At 35.3% G+C, this 19,177-nt stretch overlaps 1 protein-coding gene across 39 annotated transcripts in view; it reads right to left on the bottom strand.

The window, feature by feature from the left end:
- Positions 1-19,177, bottom strand: part of RIMS2 (regulating synaptic membrane exocytosis 2) — a 449,774-nt gene that overhangs the window by 118,455 nt on the left and 312,142 nt on the right. For 24 of the 39 annotated variants that reach the window (XM_051785133.1, XM_051785121.1, XM_051785124.1 and 21 more), the window contains 2 exons: positions 18,064-18,243; positions 16,844-16,953 (listed from right to left, as the gene is read on the bottom strand). In XM_051785133.1, the coding sequence (XP_051641093.1) occupies positions 16,844-16,953; positions 18,064-18,243 (290 nt within the window). Of the gene's footprint in view, positions 1-16,019; positions 16,053-16,843; positions 16,954-18,063; positions 18,244-19,177 lie in introns of all 39 variants that reach the window. The other 15 variants (XM_051785115.1, XM_051785116.1, XM_051785117.1 and 12 more) reach the window with 3 other exon arrangements.

Raw genomic sequence — 19,177 nt, 5'->3', positions numbered from 1 at the left:
GGGCTGTTAAGAATCTGCTTATTTTGCTGATCCCACAATGTGAAGTACCTCACAACCAGTGCCCACAGATGTTATCACTTTTATAGTCACATAAATAGCCAGTGATGGAGACTAATATGATAGATATGGAAAACAGTTTTTATCTTACACCTCCAAAAATAAATTGACATATTAGCCTACGACTCTTTTTACTATTTTACTTTTTAAAGGAGACTTATGGATATCTAGCATTCAAAATATAAGCACGTAAAATTGTTATCTGTAGGCATCCTGCAGCCTTCTTATCTGTGGCTGTTGCTGGCCCATGACAGGCTGTGTCCTAGAAAAGGCTGCTGTCCTATAAAAGGCTGCTTTGATTTTTGAAAGGGATGGAGATGTAGGCTTTAAGTAATGCATCAGTAAAATTGTCACTATAATGATTTCATGACTCCACAGATATGCACACTGAAACAGAAACTATCACCTTTGAAGTACCATGTGCAGTAAGTACTAAATGAGAAATTTCAAAGGGAACATTCTGTTACAAAACTGTGGAAATAAAATCTTATTATGATTCTTCCTAGAAAAAATGTGATTCTTCCTTTTATCTCTATGAAAATACATGGTTAGCAATAAAATATCTACTGATGTCATTTATTCTTCCCTTTTCTTGAATGAGTCCAGAAGTGTCTTCTTAAAAAAATTCAATGATTTCTGTAAAACTACCTTTGCATTTAAGGAGTAGTCACCCCTAGGAAAAAAATACCATTAGACTATAATTTAGGTCAAATAGTGGAGATGATAACTAGAATAACACAAAAAGTAGGCAGACAGTGTTCTACAACACGGGATTTTTTCAGGATATATAACAAATAATCTAAATACTGAAGAATATCAGGAAGCCCAGTGATTTCTATGTCAGTTTTATGCAGATTTTCCCTCTTTCTGACTCTCAGTCAGAGTTCTTTTCAGAACTCCTGATTCAGTTCAGAACCTAGAAACTGCAGTTTGCTCAGGGTTTGAACTGGAATGGTGCAGCAGTATGCAGAAGTACAGGATGATGCAGCAAAACACCAGATGCTAATGATGACAAGTTTTCCTATGCAAATGCTTCCCTCCTCCCTTGTTTTCTCTATACTACAAACAGTAATAGCCCTTTTCATATCTACCCTTTACTTGAAACATTTATATATATTTTCTCTTTTACTGGAATTTGTCTTCTTTTTTTCATTAAATCCCCTCAGCTTTTATCTCCTTTTCAGCACCTCAAATTTCTGTGAACCAATTTTTATCAGTGCATATCTCATTTTAGACTTTTAATTAGGTTATCATAAAGTCTTCACTTTTTCATTAGGACATACTTAATTTAGTCATCTTTTACTGCAAATGAAAAGTCCTCAGAACTTCTTTCTATTTTTAATTTTATGCAATGAATGCTGAGAAAGAAATTGTGTTATTAATAATGTATGGTGACAACTACCATAAAAATAAATCAAAAGTGGATTTGGTTAGTGCTTCTTAAACACAAAGCAGCCCAATAAGAAGTCATTAAAACTGTGGGATAATCTGTCAAAAGCTGAGAAACTGCTTTGAATCAGATACTCAAGATCTTTAACTCATGCATTAAGAACAGAAGAATAATAATTAGTTAAGGCTAAACTCACTGCATACAAGTTTTATTTTACAAAACAAAGTCCCTAAGGAAATTAAAAAGAGCCATCAATTTCTAGCGTTCACACAGAGAGAAATACTCTCAGCTGTGTCAAACCTCTACTAGGTGAAAGAAAATGGCTTCAAATCATGGTATTTGAATCATCTCAGATGTACTAAATTATATCTGGAATGAATCCAGTCCCACCTTGCACCACCAGCAAGCTGCTAATGGGACCAAGGCCAACTCCAAATGACACAAAGTCAGCAACGAAGACTTTATGCCAAACTGATGTCATTCCTACATCAGGGAAACCTTTGGGTGCCTCAGTAAAACAGTGCTGATACTCCCCTACCCCGATGTAACAGAGATTCATCCAATATCTGAAAAAAAGTAACAACACACATAGTCTTTTTCTGACTAATACAGACCAAGACCTCCAAGTAACATCCCACAGCCAATCTGAGGACATAATCTTTTAGCTTCCTTTTTTGGCACATTAACAGTTGATCTACATTTTTTTCTCCATACAATAGAAGAATATTTTACAGAATAATCCTGTACATTAGAGGACAAGGCATTTATCTGAGACATGATGATCCATCTTTCCTTCAAAAACTGAAATGCTTCTTAGAAGATTGCCTTGAATGCTGGCAAAGCATGGAAAACATAAAGGAACAGACAGCACCTTGCACGTGTGTTCATGTGCATACATACACACACACACACCCTTCACATGAAAATAATATGCAGAATCAACAAATGAATGCCAGGAAATGTTATAACGCCTTAAATAAATTGTTGCTCATAAATGGCTATCTGAGCATCACTTGTATCATTGTTTTAATGAATACAGCATTCCAATAAAATTTCTGACATATCTTAATTATTTATTGTTTCAATTTCATCATCCTTACAGAACTACACATTCTGCAAAAAAACCCTAAGCAAACAAAAAATAAAAAAACCCTAAACCTTGAGCTTCATTTCCTGGGACTGCAGCTGGAATATATTAAAAGCACTTTGGAAGTCATCAGGTAAGCAATAAAAGGTACTGCAACATTTCATATTATTGTTATTAGTATAAAGAAGATGAAAGTGCACTGTAGCTTACTCTTTAGTACAGAAATGCTTTTTTCAAATTGACTTCAAGGCTACATGAATTATTTGTAGCTATAAATCACTTAAGCCTAGTCCCATAGCAGTCTCTTCTCATCATATTCCCTACCTGCAAATCTAGTCAATTCTGTTCTAAATTTATATTTAAAATGTTTTACTAGTTGATTCCTCTATATGGGGAATAAATTGATTTGAATCTTCTATTACTTATTTTTAATAAAAATTGTAGATATACTCAAGCAAGGTCTCACAGAACATGTGTTGCAATAGCACTCATTAAAATCATAGCCTACCTTTAGCTAAAAATCAGACTTTTATAAATATAATAGAATTGTAAAACATGAAGAAAGACCAGAAAAACATTAATACTCCAGGTTACATAGAAGAAAAAATACTGTCAGTTAATGATACATTAAACATGTGTACATTAATATTTAGTAAAGTATATTTAAATAACACAAAGTAAAGATATTATTTTTAAGCCACTATCAAGGCTTTTTTCCCAGGACCATTTGGGGCATGGGGAGGGTTTCTTTGTTTGTTTCATATCTTTTGCCATGTTTTTAAAATATGGCAGTTTTGCTCCCTCTTCTGGTTATATGCCTGAAACACGTCAGACACGGGTGCGATACAGCTGACCCCTTTTATCAACAGGAGTATTTGGAACATCCCAGAAGAGCAGCTCTACTCGTCCTACTTATATCCCTTTCCCCCAGCACCTACACCTGGTCTGCTGAAGACCAGACACTGGGCTAGATGGATTTTTAGTAAGTGTTGGTATGGTTATCCTCATACTGCTGCAAAAGGTAAACACAAGGAAAGCCAAAATATCTCCAGAATTTAATGAATAATGAATTCAAACAAGGAAAATTACAAGTAATGACCAAAATAAATGTGAGGCAAAATACAAGCTTCTCCTCTACACTTCTCTCCCATAATCTCTCCTCAGTTTGCATTACCATTCCCTGGGTGTCAGCAAGTACTCTGTGCACGCAAGAAAATGTGAACAGCCTACAAATTCACTCTGCAGAATGCAGAAGTAAGGTTTAGCTTGGTATAGGGTTTGAGATCTTTGTTCTATGTTATTTTTATATTTACTGAAAAAGGTGCAATCTTATAGCAAACCTTCAAGCATTTTCAATGCAGAAAGATAATTTTTTGCTATATGATCTTGCATCTCTCTCATACACACACACACACACAAACACACACATAAAAAAAAAAGCTCTGCAAGCAATCACAGGTGTTCTACCCTTTTTCAGTGCAGTTAAGACTGAAGCTCATGGCATAATTCTAAAATGTCAAGAAAATATTTAGTTCAAAAAATTATTCTGAAACTAAGTCAGCAGCTTTAAGCATTAATACCAACCAATAAAGAAAATAAAATAAATGGCTTACACAAAGATGAAAAATATAGATTTGTTTCTTCAGAAGGTTCTAGGTTCTTCTGAACATCAATTACTAATAATTAATAACATATAAGTTTTCTTATTGCTCAAATTTACATGCAAATTTTACATGCATCTTTACATGCAAATACTCTCTGCACTGAAACACCTGCTTTATTTTTCCGCATTACTTATTAAAATGTTAAATTAGTAACCAAACTGTGTTTAACAAGGAGACAAAATGACATCCCATTGCCATGTTTTAGAAATGCTACTCAATATTGTGATGTAGTTTTGAAAGATGCAACCTCACATTTTTATAAATACGTCAAATTTGAAGGTATTTATTGACAAGTTATTAGTTAGACTCATTATCATCTGTCATATTTCCCAGATAGTTTTAGAGCTAAATTTGTAAAATAGCTGCTGATATAACGAATTTCAATAGAATGTAGGTTCTTCTACCTGGAGCGTCTTATGGGTACTTTAGTTCTACTGTTTTGTGGTGTTGTGTTGTGGGTTTTTTAATTTCAGTATTTTCCCAGCCTGCAGATTGCAGTTATATGCCTGCCTACAACTACCACAGCCTGAACAGATTTATACCTTATTTAAACCTTATTTTGCTTGAACTAGGATTTAATTAAAATGTAGTATTTCTCTAGGTGCTCATAACACATATGAATGTGTTAAGTATTCTCACAGCACACATAAAACACATTCAGTATCATTTCTCATGCAAAATTTAGAAGCTGTTGTGGTCTCTTAGTGAAGTCTAGAGTCAGGCGGCCAGAGGAATAGAAAGCACAAGAGAGACTCACGGCAGTCATATTTAGTAGTTCAGGCAAAGTGTAGGCCCCATTTCCAGGAATCCAAATGGTCTTAGATGGAAGAAGATGCTCGGGTCAGTCACCAGGATGAGAGTGCCCTCTGGCATGACAGCTACATGCTTGTTTTCCAAAAAAGTGTATTCGAACACTACTTCTGCAAGTCAGTTAAGCAGGTTGATCTGTCATCACTTCTTTGACTGGGGCCCCTTTATTCTGCCTAGTTTGGCTTCAGTCACATAAATTCTTTAGATTGTGTCTAAACTGTTCAACAGGTTTGGAATACAGCACACTTTCAATTCTACTCCTCCGTGCATCCAGACTGCTCACAGAGTGGTGGGGCTCCCATGTGTGTGGAAACCAGAGTGCATAAAAGGGGGAGGACTCAGTGACTTGAGTCTAGTCTTGCTACAGACTTAAGACACAAGTAGGCTCCAGACGCTTCTCTATCTGGGAGATGAGAACTGGAAGGCATTTTTGATTCCCATAATATAGACAAAGCTGTAATGTAATCCCATAAAATATTATAGAGAGTGAGGGAACTGATAACTTGAAGGCTTAAAATTTGATAGCTACATCATCTACTACGCACCCTAAATTAAGACAGTAAAGGACAGAATTGCCTGGATCCTTTTCCCACTGCCTTAGCTTGCCCCCTTGGGAGCCGGGGGGGCCTAGAGGTGATAGAGGAGAGCTCCCCCTGAAGAACCAATCACAGCTTGTTCGCTCTTCTTGTTCGCTCCTGGAAAATTAGATATACACAACAACCGGAAACTGTTGGCAGAGTTGGCAGAGTTGGCAGAGTTGGCAGTCAGTCTGCTGTTGTGTCCGAGTGTGTGTGTGAGTGAGGGCCCAGGGGTGGCAGGGCCCCCTTCCTTCCCCCTCCCCGCCTGGGAAGAGGGGCCCTGGCCCCACAGCTCTGGCCAAGCCAGGGCTGGAGGCAGCATTGGAGTGCAGATGTGTTGTGAGGGAAGAGACTCACAACCGCTGAGGTAAGAGGGAGAGAGGCAGGCCTTCAGCCAAGCCCTCTGTCCCCCCTTTGCAGGTAGGCTGCGGGCAGCTCGGGACAGTTATAACTGGACTGAACACCTGTAGCGAAAGCTGAGTGGGGGCTTTTCCCCCTCACTGTAGGTGGGAGTGGATGTAAGGCTTAGTATTTTGAAGCTGAGCCAAAGAGGATAGGCTGAGAAGGCAGCTCGGTGCCAGGAGAAAAAACTCCAGGCAAAATTGGAGACGGGCCAGAGAGAGGCTTGGAGGGTGCCCTGCAGAAGTTTGGCTGGGGGCAGCCGAAAACTGAGGGAGGAGGAATGATTCCCGGGACACATGGACGTGACAAGCTGAGCTGAACTGCAGCAGCTACGGAACAGAGGGAGAGTCACACAGCAGAGATTGGCACAGAACCAAGGAGGACGGACTCAGAGCTATCTTCTTGGACTTTGTGAGGAAGAAAAGACCTCAGAAAAGAGCTGGAGGTTGGCGGGGAGTGATCAGCGAAACCCTTCTCCCTGATACCCCAATGAGAGAAAGACTGTTTACCTATCAGCCTGAGGGTTTTCCCCTGAACTGATTGAGGGAGGGGCTCAAGGGATGGTAGAAGTGTGTTAATATTGTATATATATAGTTTCTTTTAGTTTGTACAGTATTTATTTGTATAGGAATAAATGTATATATTTCCCTTCCCCGATACAGAGGTGTGTGCCTGCCTGAAAATTTCTCTTTGGTGTTGAGGTAAATTGTGGGAAGGTGGGGGGAAGCTTGGAGACTGGATTTTTGTGGGGGTAAAACCACCACACTCACAAACTCAAATAATCAAAAGATATCATACAAAATACATGCAAGAGAAATGCAAAAGACCTGAGGAAAATTGGAAAGGAATAGTGGTTTTGGTAAGAAATATTTGAAATCAAATATTAGGCACTGATTATTCTCTTGGAGAAAAGAGCTCTGCAGAAGAAATTTCTAAAGCATGAAATGGACACCTTAGAGAAATTAATAAAAATATGAAAAGAAACTATCTTAAATACAGGTTAGTACAATTTGTTTTATTGTGCAATGGACATCTTTCAGGTTCTATAATTTATTCTATAAAATATTGGTTTTGTTGAAGGAGTAGAAGATAAACTGAGAACAAAACCAGCTTTAGCCTGACTAAATCACAGTTTATTGGTTTGTCAGCCTTGTCAAATGAGTGGCAAAAGTCTACAACTTTATTATGACTGGAATTTAGATCTTAAAAGTGTGACACCAACTATCTGGTAATTTGCCATGTGTTACAATTACAGCAGCAGACTCCCAGCATTTTAATTCATTCAGGACTATGCTGGCATAGCCACCAGAGTAAGCGAGGTGACCCCATGCATTGCTGTGATGGGTTCATGACATGGTACCCTCTCTGCAAAGGCACCTCATTCTGTCTTGTCTACACCTGATAATAAAAGACATATTAAAATTGTTTTCCCTCCCACAGAATGAGGTAGCAGAGGCAAAACTCAATCCCTACTCTCTTGAGCTCTGTATTCTCTCTGCTAAATTAATTGTTTTAGGGAGTAGAGAGCTAGGACTAGTCCAGAATAGTGCAGCTGGGTCTGTACCCCATGTGGGCTCCTGGTAGAGATGGAAGTGTAAGAATGAATATCCAAATTTTAATAAATCCAAGTCACTGTCCAGATTATACATCGTTCACTGGAAGAAGATATTGATGAGACAAAGTCTAAATGTAATATGGTTTTAGAAGTACATGGAAAAATAGTAACATATTTCTTCAAAACAATCAAAGCAATTTAGAAGCATGAACTCACATAAAACTTCAAAGTAAGCTGTTCATTGCAACTTTCTTGTTCTATTTTTTAGATAAGAAAACTAAATCTCCATGTTAACATTTCAGTGCTTTGAATTACGCTTATATCTACAGCATTTCAAAAAGAAGAGGATATCAAACATAATACAAACTAGACAATAGAAATGATTGCTAATAACATAAGTCTTTCTCTGCCAGCATATGATAATTAAAATGGTCCATTTTTGCTAGTCAGATTAAAACGTGCCAAACTTGTAAAATATATACACAAAGGATGTAAAAGAATATAGACCTGGTAAAAAGTGGAAGACAATGCAGACAATTTTGCAGATGTCTACAAACTACTTGGCCTCTTAGGGCAAGGCAGACCACAAATTCCAAAATGAGAAGAAATACAGAAACTATCCCCCTAGTTTTAAATAGCCAACATGATCACATGTAGTGTAAACTATAACTTCAGCAATACAGTTAGCTGTAAAAATATAAAAATCTGGAGGTTTTGATCCCAAGAAATATTTTTAAATTGTAGTTGAAAATAATTATATAGAGGAAGTAAAACAACACACTGAAATTGAACGTATGTGAACTTACTAATTTGAGCTAGAAGAACGAAGCAACACACACACATGCAGCAAAAAATAAGTCAAATTTCTAAAGCACCCACAATTCACAAGCAATATCATAATCAACTTGCCTTTTCGCCCATTAACAGGTGGGGTTTGATGTTTTTCCTCATCTTTACAACATTAAAAATAGACAATGATGATTAACAATTGGAACGGCTACTATGACAAAGAGTGTAACTATAAGCACACACAAATGTTTTGTAAGCTAAATGAGCACAACTCCATGCACTATGCTTGAGTTATCACAAAGCACACAGAATGAAGAATGCACAGTACACACACCACTGAACACCACAGTGACAAAACCATAACAAAAGCAAGAAAAAAGTAAATTGTACTATAATGAAAAATGGGAAGGCAAAGATCTTAAAGGATGCTTAAGTGAGAACTACAATTAAAAAAAAAACCTTCTTTTCACTTCCCAAATCTTGAAATTACTCTAGCATCCAGATTTTTGAACAAATAATGAGTCCTTCACAGTAATTATTCCTGACTTTGTTTTGTAGAAGAAAATAGTAATCTGTATTTTCTTCTCTTAAATAACAATGGGAGTGGGGTTCAGGGCACAAGATTCAGGCACTTACACTTTTAAGCAGCATTTAGCATTTTAGGCATACATATGTATGCTAGTAATTTTTCCTACCAGCTAGTACTAAATGTGTTTCTTGCTCAGCTCATCATTTTTCACGCCATGCTTCCACCACTTTTGACATTTATTGACATGGATAACAGAATGTAACCTATTAACAATGCATGTAAAAGTTAAATTTATGCACTTATGAATCTTCCTTTGAGAAAGAAACTTAAGAACAGAAAAATGATTGAAAAAAATCTCTAGATCTCTGCATATATTTGAATGTGTATGGGGTGTTTTCTGAAATTAGAAGTTAAAATTTTATGTTTTAATCACATGGTATTTGAGTTGAGAACTATCAGTTTTCATCCCACTACCAACTGAACTGTCTTCCAAGCAGGATGAGGGACATTATACAAAATAGTCTAAGGATTTTCATGTAATGCAGTTTCCTACTATTTTCATCATAATCTGTTTGCCTACACGAGTGAAGAAAAAAAACATGTCATGACACAATAGCATTTATTTCCCTGTTTGTAAAAATAATAAATGCAAACTAGAGAGCACCACATCTAAAAGATGTCCACCCAGATTTGTTAAGTGTGTTACTTAAGCATAGTGACGGAGTACTTTCATAGAGAAGGATAAAAAAGTTAAAAACTTGAGTGACTTTTTTTTCAGATTGTATTATTTTAAGCATTCACAACTGGTAAATAAACTATGCTACAATGAACTTGCTTGTGTTGTTATTTCATAAAATGGTATAAATATTCACTGTTTTTTTTCCTTCAATATACTGACAAGCTGGCTGGTAAAGCTTCCCTATATGCTCAGGGGAAATCATATCTAGAGGAGATAGGCACTTGTGGTCAGACAGACCTGCCTCGACCTCTGACTCCTGAACTCCAGTACGCTTGTTTTCTTCATCTCCTGCTGCATTTGTATAAGCAAGGTATGACAGGGGGAAAAAAGCAAGACAAAAACATGCATGCTTTGTTACAAGCTGTTCAAATAAAAGATAAACATCAAACAAAAGACATCCGCAATAACATACAAACCCTCAGTCTGTGGCAGATATTATTTTTTTAGTGAATCAAAGATTAAATAAATCTTTGTGCTGTTTCTCATTAATATCTCTAGTTTACTCCAATGAGATCCTTCTGCAAGTAATGATGCTCATATGCAGCCCTTACTGTCCCTTGTTGCCAATTTCTTATTAAATTTTGAAGCACTGGAAAGCAGATAATAAGTACCAAAGCAGAGAAAACAGACAGATATTGTAGATAATTGGTTTAAAAGTATCTTCTGCTTGGCTTTACTTTAGTTTTTCTAGGAATAAAAGTCTAAGCCTCCATTCTCAAACAGCACATTTTAAATTGTGTATAAATCATAAACAAGTGGACACACTTGGTACCTTAACAAGTGCAGAAGAAACAATGCAAATGCTTTTCCAGCTTGGAAAAATATCCTCAATTTCCCAGATAATATGCTTTTTACCTGGATTTCATAGTAGTTAAAATGCATAAAGGAAGATGCTTTTCCACCAGTATCTACGGTTGCCTAGAGCATATCTAAATACTAGAGAACATTGAAACAGTTGGAAATAACAGTAAAGATACCATTAACTATAAGAAACACAAATATGTTTTTTATGTCATTAATAAAGAACCAAACTTTCTTTTGTGACAAAGCTCAAGAAGGTAACAACACTAATGATCCTGAAGAGCGTCGAGATGAGTAACCAGTGTACCAAATGCTTGCTTTAATTTAAATGTCAGTTATTCATTAAACAGTTTTGACATGATGCAGTACATTGCAGTTTTTCAAGGTTCAGATTTTGAATACTTATTGATTTTTGTGTTCGCTGTTCCCAGAATTCTTTTCAGTTCTCTCATTACCTGTATAACCTTATGCGCAATTAAATAGTTCATCGAATTACTCGACTTCAGGTTTAGCTAGCATGTAATCGTAATTTGAAAACTACTTGTTCTAGCAGGTTATTGTTAATAGAGTGAAATTTAGGCTATAATCAAAGCCAATGCAATGGAAACTAACCTCTGCATGGATTTCTGCTCTATAATACTGTGATAAAATCACGGTATTTAAATTCCAATTAAAATCATGACATTGAAAATCCCAATTAAAATATTCAGCAGGGATATCATCTATACACTCAAATGTATAGAAGATGTGCCTAAGACTTTAAAAAAATCCATTTCAGTAGAATTGAATTAAAGTGGTTTTGGCATGTTGGTACCCTGAAACATAAACAAACAATGGATGTTATGAGCACAGCTTTATGACTCCTCAGTCATTTTTCTTTATGCCCTTTGTGGTCTCAGACCTAGATAGTAAGATCTTCAAATTTCATAAAGCTGTTTAATTCCTCCTTTTGCCAATCCAAGAGAAAACGATAAACTATGACTTTCCTTGAAAGGTCAGAACTTTGAGTTCTTCATTTTGGTAAAATTTGTTCAAGTTTTTCTGTTGAAATCGTACCAATGCAAATAAGATATTTTAATATTCTTCAGGGGCTGAGGTCTCTGCCACCTCTCAGGAGGGTGAACTAAGCATCCACAAGTAAAACCCAAAGGGTTTTTTTGTATTGTTGCAAATTCTTTGTTGAAGTCAAAAACCCAAGGTAGATTCAGGCAGTATCCTAAGGAACCCTTGGTACTGATGTTAACTAAGCTATTCTCTTTACTTTCCTGTCAAGCACACATGATGCAAGTTATGCTGTGCAAGCACAAAGATGTCTAACATCATACAGCCAGTACCACAGAAGTGTCCACACAAACAAATGGGTGGGTGCAAAGCTATGTGCCTTCATTTCTTAGACTGTTGTGTTTGACTAAGTCATCAAGTTCATAGCCAAGCTGAAGGTAATCTAAGCTCCTGTCTTATATTATATACATGTGATCAATCACCTTTTATAAAATAAAGTACCTATATATCATATAGTCTTAAAAACACGTGAAATCACAGCTGATAGAGGATGATAGAATTATGACCAGTGTTAATACAGGTCCTGTGCAATTGCATTAAAATAGTCTTTCTCTATCTCCCATCAAACTGTAGGGCATTGGAAAATGCACAACAAAATTCCTTTTCATTTTGCAAAACTATGTCTCATTTAACAAAGAAATAATGTTCTGAATAAGATAAAACCCCTTAAAATAAACAGCATTTCTGTCAGGGGTATCTGTGTTTCCTAATTGTTGGACTGCCTCAGTAACTCACACTCCATGCTGCATCAGTTACAACAGTACCTTGACATTGTTCTTTTTACAGATTCAGAATTGTATTTAGAGAGATATAAAAACTGGACTTATGGCTGCTAGCTATCCCTGATTAAACCTAATCAAGTATTCCTGTTAATTCCATTCATAGCTAATTTTATTCTGGAACAAGATCACCCATACCTGAAGTTAAGAGAGGACAGTTAATCAGCATTAATGTCAGGCTTTAACAGCCTCTGAAATAACTTTCCCAAGACACAAGATTATTATGAGATTGTGTAATTAAAGTCTGTTCCATAAAGCATAAATAGAAGGGCAAATCCTCACTGAGCTCTACTGTTTGTTAAATTTCTGAGCACTTTATTTTCATATTTTATGGTTTTATTACATTTCTTTATCTAACATAATTTCTAGTTTTTATGATTGGATGGAGAGTTTGGGGATTTTTTTGTGGAAATGAAGAAAGAAAGGGTTATGTTTATTTTTAAGAGGAAAAGGAAAAATCTATATTAGGAAAAAATTCTCTCTGATTAGTAATTAACAACAAACTGAAAGGGTGAATACTGAATATTTTCAAGAGCACTTTATGGTGTTCCATTTTAATTAGCAACAAGCAGTGATTGATTTCATCCTTCTACCAAGGCGAGTAAGAATAAAGAAATACATTATAGCCACATATAAATGAAAAAAATAACATTAACCCTTAAGAACTATAAATATTGCAGTATTCACTTATTGTCTGTAGTGCTAATAATAGAGAACACTTAAGAGTAAATAAACATTTCACATGCTAAAAACAATTTCAATTGTTTTCCTCCAAATGTTCATTTAAACAAGATAGCTCTATCTCTAGCACAATTTAAAGATATACAAGCAAATATTCAGCTGGAAAAAAAAAGTGTTCTGGCGATTCAGTAGTGAAAATTCAATAAAAACTTAAGTGGTCCCAGACATCTTTTCAGAACTACTTTCCAACCACCTAACATGAAAATATACTAAACTAACAAAGGCTAAAGCAAAACTCAAACTGCCTAGATGCTACGGTATACCTTGGGTAAATAAGATAATTATATGCATTTCATAAATACTCAGTCTTTCTTTTGAACAGGTAAATCTGACACTGGAAGCAACACAGCAGTGGGAAGTTAAGGAATTAGGCAAAATACCGTGATGATAAAAGACTGTAAATGCAATACAGGTAAGTATGTTCTCCTAGAGAGTACGTGGGAGAGTATGTATGAGACAATACACTACAGATAGCAATGGTCCTTCGCAGCGACTCACAGCTCGATTTCTTATGAACAAAGCTCTCTGGCTATTTCAGAATTTTGAAATAAAGTATTCTGGGGATACCTACATGCCCTGGAGCAAAATCATGCAACTACATAACACAGTTCATGGAACTAAATCTAACCCAAATCAAGGTATTTTAATTCTAATCCTAATTAGGAAAGCCATTACCCACAGGGGTATTTTTTCCCCTACAGATTCCTTCCCTTCCATTTCTAGTCACGCAGCCATAATCACACTGTATTCCACATTCCACTGAGTACTGCACTATAGCAAAAAAATATCTCCAACAGCAAATTACTCCCTTATTTTTACTTGAGTTCTGTCTTTTCTTCTACTACATTTTAAGAGAAGGTATGCAGTTTCAACCCTGTAACAAATACGGATTATTCAAATCTATGCAAACTAAATGAGACTACTGTAGAAGTTAACAACAGATAACTTTTTACTTTTTTCTTTTTCTCTTTTTAAAAAATGAGATGACTTCAAATTCCTCTTTGTCTATAATGTATCTTTTATTAATTCTTTTCTTCAGTATGATTTTAACTTAATCTGGTCAACAATAAAATCATTGATTTCAAAATACAAAAAGGTTAACCTTCACACCTTGTTTCCAAGCAATATAGAAATGCCTCTGCTTCTATAAGAGCAGAAAGGTCTGTTCTGTGACAATGACATTTTCTGGTATGGTCATTAGGCTTTCCCAACAATACACAACCGTTTTGATTAATCCAAGGGCATATAAAAACACATTAAAATCTGCTCAAATGCCTACAAAGCTTTCAGATTTACGTGATGCTTTATTTGTTAAATAATAACATAAACTCCTTCTACGATAGTCAGTGTTTCCAGTTCTATTACATTTGAGTTTTTATAACTGGTACTTCATTTGCTTAAAATAACTTCCTGTAAAATTCAATTCTCCACAGTAAAAAGACTGCTTTTAATCTTAATTACGTTTTGTCACTGACAGAAGTTAGGTAATCTGCTGTTCTTGCAGAGCACTATTATTTTTAAAGAAAATTATTACTCCCCTTAAAGAAAATTATTAGAAAATCCTATAGAAGGGGAGAAAAAGCCTCAAAGGAGAACTTCATTGGTACTAGAATATAAGATCTTAATTCATGACAGAAAATTGTATAGAATTCTGTATGAAAACTTTATCTATGGAATATATTTTTAACAGGTTTTACCATCTTTATATATGTAAATTCAAAATGAAATCTATCTATTTACTGTATCTTGAGTCACTGATGATGCTTTTATTGTACATTAAAACTTCAGCATCTCTGGATTTGGCAATTTTCCATAACCCAGATTTTCCAAAAGACTATTTTTTTTCAAAAGACAGACTTAAAGGAAAATATTACTCAGTCTTCAAGTAAAAACAGAGTTCCTCAAGTCCCAGCAGTACTTACCAGAGCAAACAATTCTAGCACTCCTATAAAAAATAATTATTTTATTGTATTTATTATATTTCTCTCTATAGAACCTATGAAGTAAATAATAAATAAGACTGCTACCCTCTCTAATCAAACACAGTAAAAATATGCAGTACTTCACAATTGCTGCTCTAAGGAGCTCACAGTCTAAATAGATATACTAAGCAAAGAGCAGGGAAGAATGGTAAAACATAAAAGCATATACAGCAATGACAATAAACATTATGTGATTAGATGTGATTATTTCCTGGCATATCTAGACTGTATTTCATATAAGCAATTCACAACACATAAGACGACAAAGAAATGAATATACTAGGGTGGTGATCTGAGAAAACAAAAGCTTTCTTTTCATGGAGTTTTTGTTTCCAAAATGGAAATAAATACTGTAAACATTGTAAATATTAAATTAAAAAGTCTGATGAGACAGATTCAGTAATACTACATAAAGATCCTCAGTGGAATAACCAAGGACTGCAATTGATATCTTGTGGTTTGCTATTAAGTAACTTAAATGGTTTTAATGTTACAAAATATAAGGGGATTTAATTTTTAGCAAAAATATTATACCTTTTTGAAAGGTATAATTAATTCAACTAAATTTTTCCCTATATTATTTGAAAATTACCTTGTAATTTAGCAAATGTATCACATTATAATATGTTTGCAATAAAAGCATTGTTTTGATCAAATGTATGGCTAACATTACACATGTCAAATAGCTTCAAATGCCTATATTTAAACATGTGCCTGAATATCTGCTAATCCTGGAAAGGTACATACATACACAGGTTAGCTGAAATGCCCTTATTTGCTGTAGCATAAATTCTTGGTCTTTAAAAAGGGTACATGTTTAGGTACTTTTCTAATGACAATCATATTTAGACAGTATTATTTATACCTTTTTCATGTAGAACCCTGTACAATTCATGAGCCACAGGTCTAAAACTAAAGACTAAATATTTATGACAATAATTCTGACTATGTTACTGTAATCAAGTAACATCAATTGCAGTTGGGTTTATTTTTCCCTATATAGCCTCTGAAAAAGGCTTTCAGGTGAAAAACAAGCCCTTCTTTATGTACAGACCTTCATAAGATTCTATCTCCTTGTCTCCATTGTCTAGGGAAAGTCACAAAAACAAAACAAACAAACAAAAAAAAAAGGAACCAAAGCACAGGGGTTAAAAACAACAGAAGTTTTATAAAAGATACAATATACATGTTAAGAAGGATTAAAAAAAGGAGTGTATATGGCCATTTAGACTGATTTTGCACAGCACATCTAATTATTAGAAGATGAAGGTGAATATATATTTGCTATCAAAAATGTGTTTATATACCCCTGTTTCTAAACATTTTGGAAAATGTCTCGATCAACCAGTGCTTTTAACAGACATTAAAGATAAGCTCAATCAGAGTACCAGTAAAACATGAATCACGAAATATCTTTCTGACCTTTTCCATTTTAAAGATTGTTACCTCTCTTCTTGCTCTTCCTGTTTCAAGAAGCAGATATTTTATATTAGTGTTCTTTAATACACTACACGTGAACCCACAAGTGATCCACTATGCTCCCGACTCCCAAAAGAGCCAGAATTTTATCACTAAACAACACACAAGATCATTTCCTGTGCCTGTTGAAGTCAATGACAAAAGTCCTATTGAGTTCAGAGGGAACAGGATCATGCTAATAGTCCACCTTGGTTCATGTGTATTGCTGGTGATTCATTTCAGCCAAGAGTATTGCAGATATTAAAACATAATAGAAGAAAACACAGTACAAAATACAATACTACTGTCAAATCCTAATTCTGTACACAAAAACTCAATAGATTTCAACTCTAATGGCAAAAGAAAAATAATAAATATAACCAACCTTCATGAGTAATTTGGATAAAACCACACACTTACTTCTCTCCAACGTCCCCTTGGGTGGGAGCTGCGGTAACTGCCTGCCCCTTCGCCCTACTACCGGAGTACTTGATGGACTTGTCTGAACAGACCCAGATCGAGGATGTGACCTATGAGACACATATCAAAACAAACCACAGCCTTTAAATGACAAATTCATCCTTAAATATCATCAAGAACTGATAACATGACTAAGTAGGCTTTACATCACTTGGGGCCCTTGCAGTCCCAGAGTGAAACTATTATCTCATTTCAGAAAAAGACCTGATTAAAAACAGAAATCCCTCCATGAAAAAGAAGCCAAACTAGGTCTGAACATCCATAAGACACTTGTTCGTACAGTCAAGCCAGAAAATATGTTGTGTGCATATTCATGGGCATATGAATATAATACCCATATACACATAAATTTATCCACAAGTCAAATTCAATGATCTTTACTCAGCATGTATTTGCTTAAATTACATTTAAGTGGCAATGAGATTACATGGATTTGTCTAAACAAAGTAATAAACTGAGAAAAGACACTGATATTTGACTCTAACTCTCACTGGGGATTTGATGTTAATAACTGTAACTTTGAGAAAACAAATAATGTATTCTGCAGTTCTAAAATAAGGAGAGGCTTTACTGAACATCAACTAGAACAAAATGCACTCATCTTTTTATTGTATTATGTTTAAGCTAAGAATAATGCATAGCAATCCTCAAAATATCAATCAGGGGTACTCAAACAGGAACAATACAGACTATGGCACAGTAAAATGTAGTCAGAGAAAATGGTGGTTAAAATGACAATTAATAGACAAAGTTAGTACAGTCCATCTAAAGAAACTTTTTTTTAAAAAAAAAATAGTTTCATTTGATGTTATGATGGCTGTTCCATAAGCAATGTCTGATGAACACAAATAATTTCTCATTCTGTAAGAGAAGAATATGATAGTTATGAAGTGCTTTATGTGGGAAACCATCCAGGATTCCTGATAAATGAGAAATCATAAACAAATGTAGTTAAATACAGCTAGCAAATGATTTGCAATGGCTGCCACACCATTATATCCAGAGTTGAATATAAATAGTGTGTTGGCACTGAAAGGGTTAGTATCTATTGCTACTAGTGATCAGCTAAGAATGAGGCGATACCAATTAGCTACTGGGAAAATAAAATGGTGAGCTGGTGGGGCAGGAGGGGATTAGTCTGATTGATTTGGCTGTTTCACCTCGGTAAGGCAGGTGAAGGAGGGGCAGATCTTCCAGTCATTAATGAAGGCATCGACCTGATGAGGTTTGAGTCAGGACGCTCTGTGGATCGGGAGCGGGAGTTGGTCCGCTCTAGCATAGGACGTTGCTCTGTTGATCTGGATCTTTGATATGGCTGTCTATCTGCTGCTTCACAATTCCTGTAATGTTAGTCAAAAAGCAGCTCAGATAAACTTTTCTATTAATTATAAAATATGCTGCATGACACTGGTTTGGAGCAAATCATTTTGTTATGTATATTTTTGGGGGGAGTAAATTTTCTGATAGAACTTCTTGATAACATACAGGTTTTTACACATGTATGATTTGACTTGCTCCATATAACTTGCTCTTGATAAATGGGCTGAAATGTTTCCAATGTCTTGGTAATGACTATCCATGCAATAGTCTGTTTCCTGACATTAAAATGTTGGTTTGTGTCAATTAATACATCAACCTGGGAAGAAAAGACTAGCTGACATAATATTAAGTCTCGCTAAAGCTTAGGACTCATTTAATCGTGCAGTTTAATTTTAATCGTGCAGTTTAATTTTAATCGTGCAGTTTAATTTTGCATTATCCCTCATATTAGTAGGGGTTTTTTTAGATTGCATTATCTCTAGAGGTAGCACTCTTGTTTGTAGGAAACTCCACATTTGAGATGTTATAATTATCATGTAGCACTGTTAATTATTACTAAACTCGGAACGTCTGTCAAAATATAGACTGGACAATAGTGGTGGACTCATATGTGGTGCTCAGACTGTAATCCAATGAAAACCTGCATCATTAGTACTTGCAAAGGTTCCAACAACTAGAAAAAGTTTGGTTTGTAATTAAAAAAAAAATCTCCTAACCCACAGTCTATGGAACTGTACTAAAACAGCAGTGGAAAAAGTTATCATTAGAGACGCAATGGGGAGAAATTAGACTGAGCAAAAAAGAATTTCTTGATCGAGCAGTCTGGTCTTTTACTATTAGGCAATTAATCAAACCATTCCTTTCGGAAAATAATCAAGCCCCACCTTTTTTTACAATGTAATTGGTCTCTTTGAAAGGAGTAATGTTTACTAGCAACATCCAAAAATAAATTAA

The sequence above is a fragment of the Manacus candei genome, unplaced genomic scaffold (assembly GCF_025592945.1).
Source record: "Manacus candei isolate 608988 ecotype Guabito, Panama unplaced genomic scaffold, ASM2559294v1 h1tg000019l, whole genome shotgun sequence".
Taxonomy (NCBI): domain Eukaryota; kingdom Metazoa; phylum Chordata; class Aves; order Passeriformes; family Pipridae; genus Manacus; species Manacus candei.
This window is presented reverse-complemented; position numbering and strand designations above follow the sequence as displayed.